The 12,129-nt window shown below is 49.4% G+C and overlaps 1 protein-coding gene and 1 long non-coding RNA gene across 3 annotated transcripts in view; one reads left to right on the forward strand and one right to left on the reverse strand.

Moving 5' to 3' along the window:
* Positions 1 to 606: 606 nt before the first annotated feature.
* Positions 607 to 9,445, reverse strand: LOC136313219 (uncharacterized). The gene is made up of 3 exons (XR_010727113.1): positions 9,225 to 9,445; positions 2,335 to 2,513; positions 607 to 1,633 (listed from the first exon to the last, which is right to left on the reverse strand). It is a non-coding gene; the product is annotated as an uncharacterized lncRNA (long non-coding RNA).
* TSPAN15 (tetraspanin 15) overlaps positions 8,744 to 12,129 on the forward strand; it is a 53,862-nt gene continuing 50,476 nt past the window's right edge. Inside the window, exon 1 of one of the 2 annotated variants that reach the window (XM_066243375.1) lies at positions 8,744 to 8,974. In XM_066243375.1, the coding sequence (XP_066099472.1) occupies positions 8,879 to 8,974 (96 nt within the window). In that variant the 5' untranslated portion in view covers positions 8,744 to 8,878. The remainder of the gene's footprint in view (positions 8,975 to 12,129) is intronic. The other variant, XM_066243374.1, reaches the window with a different exon arrangement.

The raw sequence follows: 12,129 nt of genomic DNA on the forward strand, positions 1-12,129 counted from the left end.
TGGTCGGGAGCAGCCCTGAAGCAGTAGGAGGGAGGCCTGGGCTGACCTCTGTGGGAGGAAGCATTTACCCAGCTGCTCCAGAATCATGTCTCAAGAAGAAGGGGAGGGAGGGGTAGAGCATGGTGGGTATCTAGGACCAGAGTGGGTCTCTAAGACAGGTGATTTGGTTCTGTTTGCCTTGAAGGAGGCAGGAAGTCCCCTGAGGTTTTGAAGGCTACAGAAACAGTCATGGGGTTGGTGGCTGCAAGGAGGGGTGTCCAGCAGCTACAGGTAAGAGAAAGACCACAGGGTGCAAAAAGAGGGGTCAGCTCTCTGTGGGGGCAGTGATGGGGAGTTGGCAGAGGGGCCAGAAGGAGCAAGCCTTGTAGAGGCAGCTCTTCAGGGATGAACACCATCAGAGTGACCCAGGCTGCTCTGAGTGCCTGCTTTCCTTGAGGGCTCTTTTCCAAAATCCTCTTGGACCCCAAAGTCACCCATGTGTGTTCCTCGCTCCCTGCAGGGCCCTAGAAGGTATGATCACTGACAGAGCTGGTTGTCTGGCAATCACAGCAGAGAAAGTTCTGTAATTTTGCAAAGTCAAACACAAACCAGAAATAATCTCTTGCTTTTTATTTTCCTTAAGTATACACCATATTACTTTGAGGAGGTCACTTCCATCTCCAAGAGTTAGGCAGCAGTCCCTCGGGGCAGCATTTCCCAAAGGACATTCTGAGAGACACTAGTTCTTTGGGATATCAATAACTGGTGACTGGGGAAAACAGAGTTGTATGGTTAAATATAGTTGAGAATGGCCGAGTGTCCCTTCCTCCTAGAGAGACAAAATCTTCATTCCCATGTTAAAGGCTGTGTGTGAAGAAGTCCTGCCACATTTCCAGACTTGAAGATTCTCTTTTTTTACAAAACGCTTAAAATCTCATGGCTCTCTTGCAGTAACTTATAACTCCTTTTTGAGAGAGAGAAGGCAGGGAGCCAAGAGGTGAGAAGATTGACTCATAGTTGCTTCACTTTAGTTGTTCTCTGATTGCTTCTCATATGTGCCTTAACCAGGGGGCTCCAGCCAAGCGAGTGACCTCTTGTTCAAGCCAGCGACCTTGGGCTCAAGCCAGCAACCTTTGGGTCCAGCCAGCAACCTTGGAATCATGTCAGTGACCCTGTGCTCAAGCCAGCGACCTTGGGATTTTCAACAGGGGTCCTTAGCATCTCAGGTGGATGCACTGTGTGACCTCCAGTCAGGCTGTATTGTTCCCTTTTAAACCCTACAGTTAAGTCATTTCAGTCTAGTGTAGCTGGAGCCACAACTGCATGAAAGTAGAAGGCACACGGCTGGCTGGGTCACAAAGCACTTGAACTTCCTGATGGAGAAAAGTCAGTTCTCTGAAATTCAGGTTCCTCATTTATAAAGTGGGATTCATCACATAAAATTCCACGGGTTGTGAGGAATTCAGAGGTAACTATGTGAAAGCCCACAGCCCAGCATCTGACACGAAATGAATAGTGGGTAGAAAAATAAGTAAATAAATGAATAGCGGGTAGAGAATAAATTGAGATCGCTGAAAGTTAAAAGGGGACGAACGGAAAGGAGACACGGTCTGAAGTCAGCCAGGGGATGGCGCTGAGCGAAGTCATGGAAAACCTGAAGAACAACAGAAGTCTCTCTTAAGAATAAATATGTAGATTCAAAATTGCAGTACTTTGATGAAAAAAGAAGGAAATAAGTATTTTAGTTTATGGGCTTTATTTGTTTTCTTGCTCTAAGACTGTACCGGTTAGCTTTTGCTATGGAACAAATCACCCCAGAATTTCATGCCTTAAAACAACAATGACAGGCCCTGGCTAGTTGGCTCAGTGGATAGAGCATTGGCCCAGTGTATGAACATCTGGGGTTCGATCCCTGGTCAGGGCACACAGGAGAAGCAACTACTTGCTTCTCTCTCTTCCCTCTCCCCCTTCTCTTCCTTTTCCCTTCTCACAGCACGTGGCTCAACTGGTTCAAGAGTCGTTCCCAGAAGCTGAGGATAGCTCGGTTGGGGTTGGTCTGAGCATTGGCCTCAGGCGCTGAGGATAACTTGGTTGATTCCAGCATCTGCCCCAGACAGGGGTTGCCAGGTGGATCCTGGTCGGGGCACACATGGGAGTCTTTCTCTCTATCTCTTTTCCTCTCACTTCAAACAAACAAACAAACAAACAAACAAACAAACCCAATGGCATATTAGTTCATGACTCTGTAGGTGGGCACATTTGGGCTTGGCTTAGCTTGTCATGCCTAGATTCATTCATGTAGATACAGTCAGCTGTCAGGGGATAGGCTGGATGGTCTAAGATGGTTTCACTCACGTGTCTGGTAGTTGGTGGTTGTCAGTCTGAACCCTTGGTTCTACCACTTGTGGTCTTTCCAGCAGACTAGCTCAGATTTGTTCTCATGGAAGCAGCATTTCAGCAGGGCACAAAGCAGGAGCTGCAAGGCCTCTTGATTCCTAGGCTTTGAACTCAAACAAGCTCACGTTGGTCACATACTATTGGTGAAAGCAAATCAAAGGGACAGCTTAGATTCAAGAGGTAGGGAAATAGATTCTACCTCTTGCTATTAAAAAATGGGGGGGGGGAGGGGCAAAATGGAATTAGTTTTGCTAAGCCATATCACCAAGCTAAAACTTAATAACTAACCTAATTGAAGTTTCAGCCCCTCCCAGGAGTGGAATTTTCAACCAACCAGTCTGGAATCTCCTGATCCACACTAGAGAGGTAATCTGATTGATAAGAACCCCTGCCTTCCTTTACGGCGGTGGTCCCCAACCTTTCTTGGGCCACAGACTGGTTTAATGTCAGAAAATATTTCCATGGACCAGCCTTTAGGGTGGGATGGATAAATGTATCACTTGACCGAGACAAGCGTCAAGAGTGAGTCTTAGATGGATGTAACAGAGGGAATCTGGTCATTTAAAAAAAATAAAACATCGTTCAGACTTAAATATAAATAAAACAGAAATAATGTAAATTATTTATTCTTTCTCTGCAGACCAGTACCAAATGGCCCACGGACCGGTACTGGTCAGCGACCCCGGGTGTTGGGGACCACTGCTTTACGGGAAATTGTCCTTGCCCGAAGAAATCCATTCTTTTAACTTCTTAGTTCCAGCCTCTTTTTGCACAACTTTCATTTTGTACAACTCCTCCGAGTGCTCTTCTTGTTCATAAATCACTTAATGAAGCCAATTAGATCTTCAGATTTACTGAACTGAATTTTTTCTTTAACAATGGAGAAGCTGCAAAGAATTCCTGGCCGTTTAAATTCTCCAACATGGAGGCTAACTCCTGCACAGTTGGCCTGAGAGGCAGTTTGGTGTGTTGGGAGGAATTCCACCTACGCACTCCCTCCTGTGTGATGTTCCTGCACCTGCCGGGAAGTGGACGCTCCCTGTGATATCTGTGCTTTCCTCCTCCGTTTCTTCCCCTTCCTTTCTCTCCTCCACACACTTCAATTGGCTTTTGTCTTCATTGCATCATTGAAAGAGCTCTTATCAAAGTCACCAATGATCCACATCTTGCAAAGATGTTGGTCACTTCTCTGTTTTGCTCCCCCCCTGACCTCTCAGGACATAATTGAAGCCTTGGTGTATTAAGGGGAGTTCTTAGGAACTAAGTCCTATTGCACATCTCTTTTAACTTTTTGAAACCCTCTCCTCTCCAGACATTCCTGCCACCCCACCGGCCTCATCATCCTTCTACCTCATCAGCTGAACCCTGTCTGTTTCCTTTGCCAGACGCTCAGTGCTGGACGACCCGAGGGTCTGTCTTTGTCTTCTCTTCTCTTGCTACACTTTCTCCTAGATGATCTCACATAGGTCCATGGTTTAAACTGATCTGATGACGCTCAAATTTATATCATCTAACCTAAACCTCACCTCTGAGTTCCTTGGTCAACTCCACTTCGTATTTGAAAAGATATCCCCCAAAATTAAACGGCCAAACAAAGCAATATTTTTTGAGAGCGAGGGAGAGAGAAGGAGAGAGAGTGGTGGGAAGGAGGGATTGAGGGAGGGAGAGAGGGGGGGAGAGAGAGAGAGAAGCATGAACTTGTTGTTCTAGTAGTTGTGCACCCATTGCTTGCTTCTCATATGTACCCTGACCAGGGCTTGAACTGGTGCCCTCAGATTGAGCCGGTACCCTTGGGAAACAAGCTGGCAAACCTGGGATTGAGCTGATGACTGTGGCACTCCAGGATGACACTATCCACTGCACCACCAGCCAAGGCACCAAAGTAATTTTTGACCTCCAACCTCCTCTCACCCCCTCTCTTCCTGATCTCCCTCACCTCTGTAAATGACAGCAACACCTACCTAGTTGCCCAAGGTAAAAACACTTGGGATCATCCTTGTTTTCTCTTTTCCTCATGTCCCACCCACTCTGTCAGTAAACCCTGCTCTATCTCCAAGACATATCCCCAATGCACCCTCTCAGTCACCATTTCCAGTGCTGTGTCCCCAGGCCAAGTCACACCCTTCTTGCTCTAAGACTGCTGCAATGGCTTCCTAACCAGCTTTCCTTCCCTCCCAGCCCTAGTCCCCTCTTGTCCATTCTTCATGCAATAGCCTTCTGAAGCATAAATCAGCTTCTGTATCAGGTCCCTGCTTAAAACCTACCGGTGACTATCACTGAAACTGGAAATACGTAAATCAGCATCATTTATCAAAGCTATGAGGCTTCTGCCTATGTCTCGGACCTTGCCTTCTTCTCTCCACCTCAATCCCTGCAGGACACCAGGGACTCCTCCAAGGTTTTTCTTTTCTCATTGCCTTTCTGAAGCTTGCTGTTTCTTGCACTTGGAACTCTTCTCCCAGATCTTTAGCACATGTCAGTACCTGAAAATACCCTTTCCATGTATTTGTTTTATATAGGTTGCATGTCCCCACAACCTTGCACTCCGGAAGAGAAGAGCATACAAGCTCTGGTCTATCTTGTTTACAGCTGTATGACCAGAGCCTGGGGCAGGGGCTGACATAGGCAGAGCTCAGTATCATGTGTTGACTGACTTGATGGTGAAGACTATAACTAAGACTGTTAGAGCTAGAAGAGAAACAGTGCAACCTCATAGTTTCATACATGGGGAAACAGGCACAGATGGAGTCACTTGTTCAGTGGCATGAATGCAGACATGCAAGCCAAACTGGTCATGCAGGGTCTTGAGGTTCTTTTTTTTTTTTTTTTCATTTTTCTGAAGCTGGAAACAGGGAGAGACAGCCAGACAGACTCCCGCATGCGCCCGACCGGGATCCACCCGGCACGCCCACCAGGGGCGACGCTCTGCCCACCAGGGGGCGATGCTCTGCCCATCCTGGGCGTCGCCATGTTGCGACCAGAGCCACTCTAGCACCTGGGGCAGAGGCCACAGAGCCATCCCCAGCGCCCGGGCCATCTTTGCTCCAATGGAGCCTTGGCTGCGGGAGGGGAAGAGAGAGACAGAGAGGGAAAGCGCGGCGGAGGGGTGGAGAAGCAAATGGGCGCTTCTCCTGTGTGCCCTGGCCGGAATCGAACCCAGGTCCTCCGCACGCTAGGCCGACGCTCTACCGCTGAGCCAACCGGCCAGGGCTTGAGGTTCTTTTCAATAAATAGTAGTATCTACTCAAGCGAAGGTTAGTTCACTGTAATCTCCCTACCAAGTTATCATGGAAATAGATCGCAGAACAAATTCTGTTGCCCATACAAATATTTATAAAACAAACATTTATTAGCAAGTAGCCACAGAACCGGTTCATATAATCTGTTTGGTAAAGTCGGTGAAGATTCTTTTAGCTGGTCGACCATGTTGCATGAAAGATCCACTCAGGGAAGACACAACATTCTAGAGGCAGGGTCAGTTAGACTGACGGTCCCACCAGACCCCAGAATGCCTCGAGACAAGGGACCCTTCAAGGATTTAGCCTGGTGCATCAGCCCTAAGTGAGATTCTTTTACTGTACTCTGAACAAAGAATGGGTGGTGACACTAAACCATTGTAGCCAATCTACATATTTTGAATACTACTAATTTCACCAAAGGAGAGCTTATTTCTAATACAAAGGAGAGCTCTATGCTAATTAATAAGCCACGGATTTCACTGCTCTGTTTATTATGGCATTCTCTATGCTCGTCAGTAAAGCTTGGGGGTGGGGATCGAGACATGGAGAGCTGCAGAGCTGGTGAGCTGATTGTGTATGATTGTGTACACTTCTCCTCACTCCCTGATTCATTGACTTCCAGTTGGTAACTTGAAATCAGATATGGTGGAATATTTGCACTATGGAAACTAGTAACATTTACACTATAATTGATAATATTTACACTATGGAATTGGGTCCTCCCCCAGGGAGAGACAGTTACTTAACATTTATCAGCATTCTACTGGATGGGCTGAGTGACCTCGGGAGTGTGACCTTTCTGATAAATGCTGGCAGACCACCTCACCCTCACGACTTCCAGTGATGCTCAGTCCTGGCTGCACTTTAGAACGTACCTGGGACCTTTAAAAGAATACTGGGCCTGACTAGGTGGTGGCGCAGTGGATAGAGCATCCGAGTGGGACGTGGAGGATGCAGGTTCTAAACCCCGAGGTCGCCTGCTTGAGCGTGGGCTCACCAGCCTGAGCGTGGGGTTGCTGGCTTGAGTGTGAGATCATAGACATGACCCCATGGTTGCTGGCTTGAGCCCAAAGGTTGCTAGCTTGAAGCCCAAGGTCACTGGCTTGAGCAAGGGGTCACTTGCTCTGCTGTAGTGCCCCCCCCCCATCCTGTCAAGGCACATATGAAAAAGCAATCAATGAACAAGGAATCAAAGAACAACTAAGAAGCCATAATGAAGAATTGATGCATCTAGTCTCTCTCCGTTCTTGTTTTTCTGTCCCCGTCTGTACCTATCTGTCCCTCTCTCTGTCTCTGTCAAAAAAATACTGATCCCTGGGTACTGCAGGTAGAGATTCTGACTTGACCAGGGTGGGGCTTGGATATCAGGACACAGCGAAAGCTCAACAGGTGATTCTAATCTGTCACCCCTGTGTGTAACACCATCTATGCCACATGGTCTTATAGTCTCACAGAAAGTTAACGGCAAAATCAGAATTGGCACTAGCCATGCTGACTCTCAGCCCCAAGTTCCTGGAAAAATGAGGGAAAAGTTGAAAGTAGTTTGCCACTTTTGAGGTCTCAGTGTTTGCAAATATGGCTGGGGGGCAGCCCTCAGCACTTGGGTTTGAGGGGTGGGGTGGGGAGGGACAATGAAGGCACTCAGAGCTCAGGGAAGGCTGTGCCAGCCCCAAAGAGCTCCAGGCTTCCTGTGCAGGGGTGTCTCAGCTTCATTTCCCAGGGCACATTACAGGGCTCAGTTGTGTGTGTGTCTGTGTGTGTGAGTGAGAGTGCAGGCTAGGAGGCTAACCCTCAGGGAGAGGGAGACAAATACCTCAGAGGACAAGGCACTGAATTAGCCCTCCAAGGGTGGAGGCCAGCGCCTCAAAGAGGGAGTTTAAGACTAGCTGCAGGGCTGGATGAGGGAAGCAAGTCCCCCAAAGAGGGATAAGGAGTTAGTTTCCTCCTCCTTAAAGGACAACTTTTAGCATTGTGGTAAGATGTTTTCTTGGGCCTCAGTTACTCATCTGAAAGTTACTTGCAGTAAGTAGTCCCTGCTTCCATGTCTCTACCCAAAGTGAAGAGCCTTACAGGGCCCACTCCCTTTCCACCAATAAACTCAACTTCCCTTAAACACTTCAGGGCAGGGCATTGCTCCTTCCCCACCCGCATCCTCACTTTTGCTTTCTAGAGCACAGCCCTGGGGGCGGGGCTGGCCAAGGGTCTGTCTCTCTCTGGGAGTCTGTGTATACTGGAGGCTTGGGAGTCCAGGACAAGGGACCTGGATGAGTGTGCCATTCCTGCAGTTACCAGCAGGGACCCCACCTAGCACTGCCTTGAGCTCATGACCTCTGGGCCACACATTTAATCACCAAAGCTACAAACACAGATTGACTCTCGAGCTCCAGGCTGAGCGAGGCTCCGGAAGCAAGGAGACAGCTGTGAGTCAAGCTGGGGCCATCTCGCTGTGGGAGACAACACAGCCACATCTGGCACCAGGCAGAGGAAAGGCCTGCTGGGAAGAAGCTGGGTCAGACCTGGGCTGAGTGTGTGAAAGGAAGGGGGCCTGCTAACCTGGCCTGAGGATGGGCCAAGGGGAGGGCTTTCTAGAGGAAGAGGCCCGGAAGGGCAGATTTGGGATTTTATCGGGCCACTGAGAAGGGGATTCACAGAGACTGGTTGGGGAAAGGGGATCTGTTATAAAAGGAAACTTTGGGCCCCAGATCCATGGGGGACCCTTAGTCCCACCTTGGTCTTAGGGACCTTACCCTCCTCAGGCTGAATAACTCCACTTCCTTATTGCATTTCACATCTTACACATTTTCGCACCTTAGAAGTTAGGTCTGCCCTTTTCCCATAGTCTTCCCTCTTGACAACAGTGGGAAGTGTGCATTTCCATGTACCCCGGATAGGCACTCTCGCTCTCTCCCTACAGCTCCTCTACACGTTCTCTCGCGTCCCACTAGCACAGGCATTTCCTGAGCTGAAGCGACCTCCTTTGCAAACACCTCGCCCCCTCCCTTCTCCTCCTCCTCCTCTGGGTCTCGGGTCGTAGCCCCGCCCCCAGCCCGCCCCCTCCCAGAGGCTGGGCCGGTGCCTCGCTCCCATTGGCCGCTGGGGCTGGCCGGTCCAGCGCCCCAGCTGTGATTGCGGCTCGCCGGTGTCAGTCCCCGAGCGAGCGCCGGTGGCGGGGCGGGCAGCCCGGTAGGCAGCCGCAGGTGGGGCTGCTCGCTGCCAGGGACCTCGCCAGGGAGCTCCGAAGCCCCGCGTCCGGCGTGCCCAGGATGCCCCGCGGGGACTCGGAGCAGGTGCGCTACTGCGCGCGCTTCTCTTACCTCTGGCTGAAGTTCTCGCTCGTCATTTACTCCACAGTGTTCTGGGTGAGTGACCCCCGTAGGGCCTGGGGTTGGAGGTGGGGACACACTCCCTCGAACACCCCCCACGCCGAGCCTGGGGTTGAGTTCAGACTTGGCTGCTCTTGGGAGGGAGCGGGAGCCCCCGCCTGGCTCCTCGTCGCCCTCTCCCTGGGAACCGGGAAATTCTGGGGTCCGAGCTCAGCCTGAATTTCAGCTACCTGGGCCGGAGCGTTAGAGCTAGTTGGCTACATCGAAGGAGCACCACCTAGCTCACCTGTGTGCACTTGACCAGAGTTCAGTCCTTCGCGTCCTCTGCTCACCCACTGGGCAGGTGCGGCAGGCGATGGTTCCCGCGGCGGCCGCGCCCACCCCGCCTTCTGGGTATTACGGTGCTACCTCTCCATCAGCCTGTGGGGAGACGCGGTCAGGCATTTTGGTCCTGGGCTCTCGGTCTCGTTTCCACTATTTACTTGCTGATGCCCCTGAGCAAGATGCTTCCCCTGTTCTTGGTTTCCTCTTGAGTGGGAGGATGTGCGTGCTTGGTCAGCGAAGTGGTTGGAAGGATTCCAGCAGCGCTCCTAGGTGCTCAGTAACTATTTCCACGCCCACAGGCCTTTGCCTCCTCTTCTGTCTTGTTGTGGGGCAGGATGGTGGTAATTGGACAGGGACAGCCTTCTAATCCTGCTAATACCACTTTCTAGCTGAGTGATCTTGGAGAAGTTCCTTCAACTCTAGGCCATAGTTACTTTACCTGTAAATGGAGACAGTAATTATATTCATTTTTTTAGGATGGTTGTGGAGACGAAATGAAATAGACCAAGCACAGTGCTTAGCACAGGGGCTAGTGAAGAGCTCAAGAAGTGCGAACCCTTTTTATTATAGTGGGTAGGGAAACTGTCCTACTATACTGGGTCCTCCTGGTAAACTGTCCCAACAGACTGGATTTCTTAGTGGAGATAGCAGGTGAGGCAGGCCCTCACCTAGAAATAGGGACATTTTTCTACAGTCTAGTTCCAGTCCTGCCACTGTGTAATAGGCCCCTGCCCCCAATATGCCACAGGGCAGACTTCCCCAGAAAGGGGAGAGGGAGTCACCGACACCCATTACCCCCCAAACCATACACAGTCCTGGTCTCCTCCTCAGCCCCTCGTTGGGTCTGTTCTACTGGAGGGAACTGCTGGGTCTGCCACCAGGCCTGGCTTTCCATGCGACCCTTCCTTAGATGTGAGCTTGCCTAGTGGTCATAGATCTGGATTCCAGTCTTGTGCTGTTGCTGGCTCACTGGAGATCTCAGGCAAGTCACTTGCCTGGTGTGGGCCTCAGAGCTGGTAAATGACTTGCCCATCTATAAAACCAAGTGAGCCCAGCTCCCAGTCCAGGTTTCTGACAATACATAATGTGGAAGAGAGAGGAGCAGTATGTGTGGGGGCTGGAGGATGGAGCATAGACCTGTTGATGGAAACCCCAAGGAGGCAGCAGGGTGAATGGGATTGAGGTCGGGTGGTTTGGGCTTCACTTGGTGGTTTTCTCCCAATGTTGCATCAGAGTGAACTAGAGCCTTTTAAAAACACTACAAATGCCTGGGTATAGGTATTTATTTTAACATATTTAAGCTCTCCAGGTAATTCTAGTGTGTAGTTAGGGTTGAAAATTGCTGGTCTAGATGGTCTCATAGGCCCCTCGATTCTGATTTTGGGATTCTTAGCCTCCCTCTTGCTAGTCAGGCCTCCAGAGCTTTTCTCTCAGTAGGTCAGAGTTGAAAGAGGGAAGGCTAAGATTGATGGGTGGGCAGGTGGGAAAATAAGGAACGACCAGGAGTCAGAAGGTGGGGGTTACATTTCTGGTCTCACCACTTCTCTCCATATTTAAACGCTGACCAGTCTCTTACCGTCTTTGTACCTCCATTTTCCCATCTGTAACCTGGAGAACTGGTACTGTGCTCTACACCTCATTGTACTGTTTTTAGGACAAGTCATGTGGAGAGAGAGTGATGTGCGGGCAAGCCAAGTGCCATACAAAAGGAAGTTATACCATTAAAGCTAAACTTGAATTTTCAAGACCTTGCTCTGTATTGTCCCCTGCAGCCCAGAGAGAAGGCTCCCTTAGGATCCTTGCTTTGCTTCTCTTGGGGCAGGGTGGGACTCAGAACTTGACTCCTTCCTCTCCAGCCAACTGAGTTTGCCTTACCAAGTCTTTGACTTCCCATTGCTGGAAGGATTTTTGCTTAAAAATCTCGCCACTCATGCCAAGAACTCAGCCACCAGCCAGCTCTGCCAGGGTAGCTACAGGTGCCAGAGTTTGACTGCAGGGCAGAGGCCCAGTGTGAGTAAGTAATTTGTCAGAGACTGGGTTCGCTGTTAATTGGAAATCATTACAGGAAAGCCCATTATCCCTGGTACCATCCCTTGGGAGGAGGGGTGGTGCCAGGGTTACTGGCTTTGTAAGCCCACAGTGCTAACACTTTCATCTCAGTCCTCAGGTCTGGAAGGGGCCGTACATTTTTACCATAACCGTGCATCTTCTGTAGGATTTTTTACTATACAACTTATTATCAGATAAGGACATTGCACAAAATTTAAAAGTACAAAAGAATAGTTATCAGTGACAAGCCTCCCTCATACCCCTTACCCCTGGCCTGCACTGTCCAGAGGGGACATCTGTTATCAGTTTCTTGTGATTCTTTTCTGAGCTAATATCCTAGCCATAAGATGCCCTAGACACATGCGTGTGCATGTATTATATTCTCTTTTTTTCCACACAAGGTTGCACATTATACACAGTTCTGCCCTTTTCATTTAAATTTCAATCCATGTAAATTTTGGAGTTCAGTTAGGGGTTGCCTCATTCTGTTTAATGGCTGCATAGAATTCACTTTAGGCTATGCCAACACTTATTTAATCAGTCTCCAGCTGGGGAACCCAGGTTGTTTCCAACTTCTAGTTACTGTAAACAGTGCTGTAGTGAGCATCTTGAATGTGTTGGTTTGCGCATATGTGTGCATGTCTGCAGGGTAATTTCTAGAAGTGGAATTACTGAGTTAAAGGGTGTGTGGGTGTGTAATATATGTACAGAAATGCACTGATCATAAGTGTATACAGCGTAATGAAGTTTTACAAAGTGAACACACCTGCATAATGAGCCCCCTGGACAATCAATAGAATGGACAGCAGAAGCCAGAG

This window comes from Saccopteryx bilineata, chromosome 9, assembly GCF_036850765.1.
Source record: "Saccopteryx bilineata isolate mSacBil1 chromosome 9, mSacBil1_pri_phased_curated, whole genome shotgun sequence".
Classification (NCBI taxonomy): Eukaryota; Metazoa; Chordata; class Mammalia; order Chiroptera; family Emballonuridae; genus Saccopteryx; species Saccopteryx bilineata.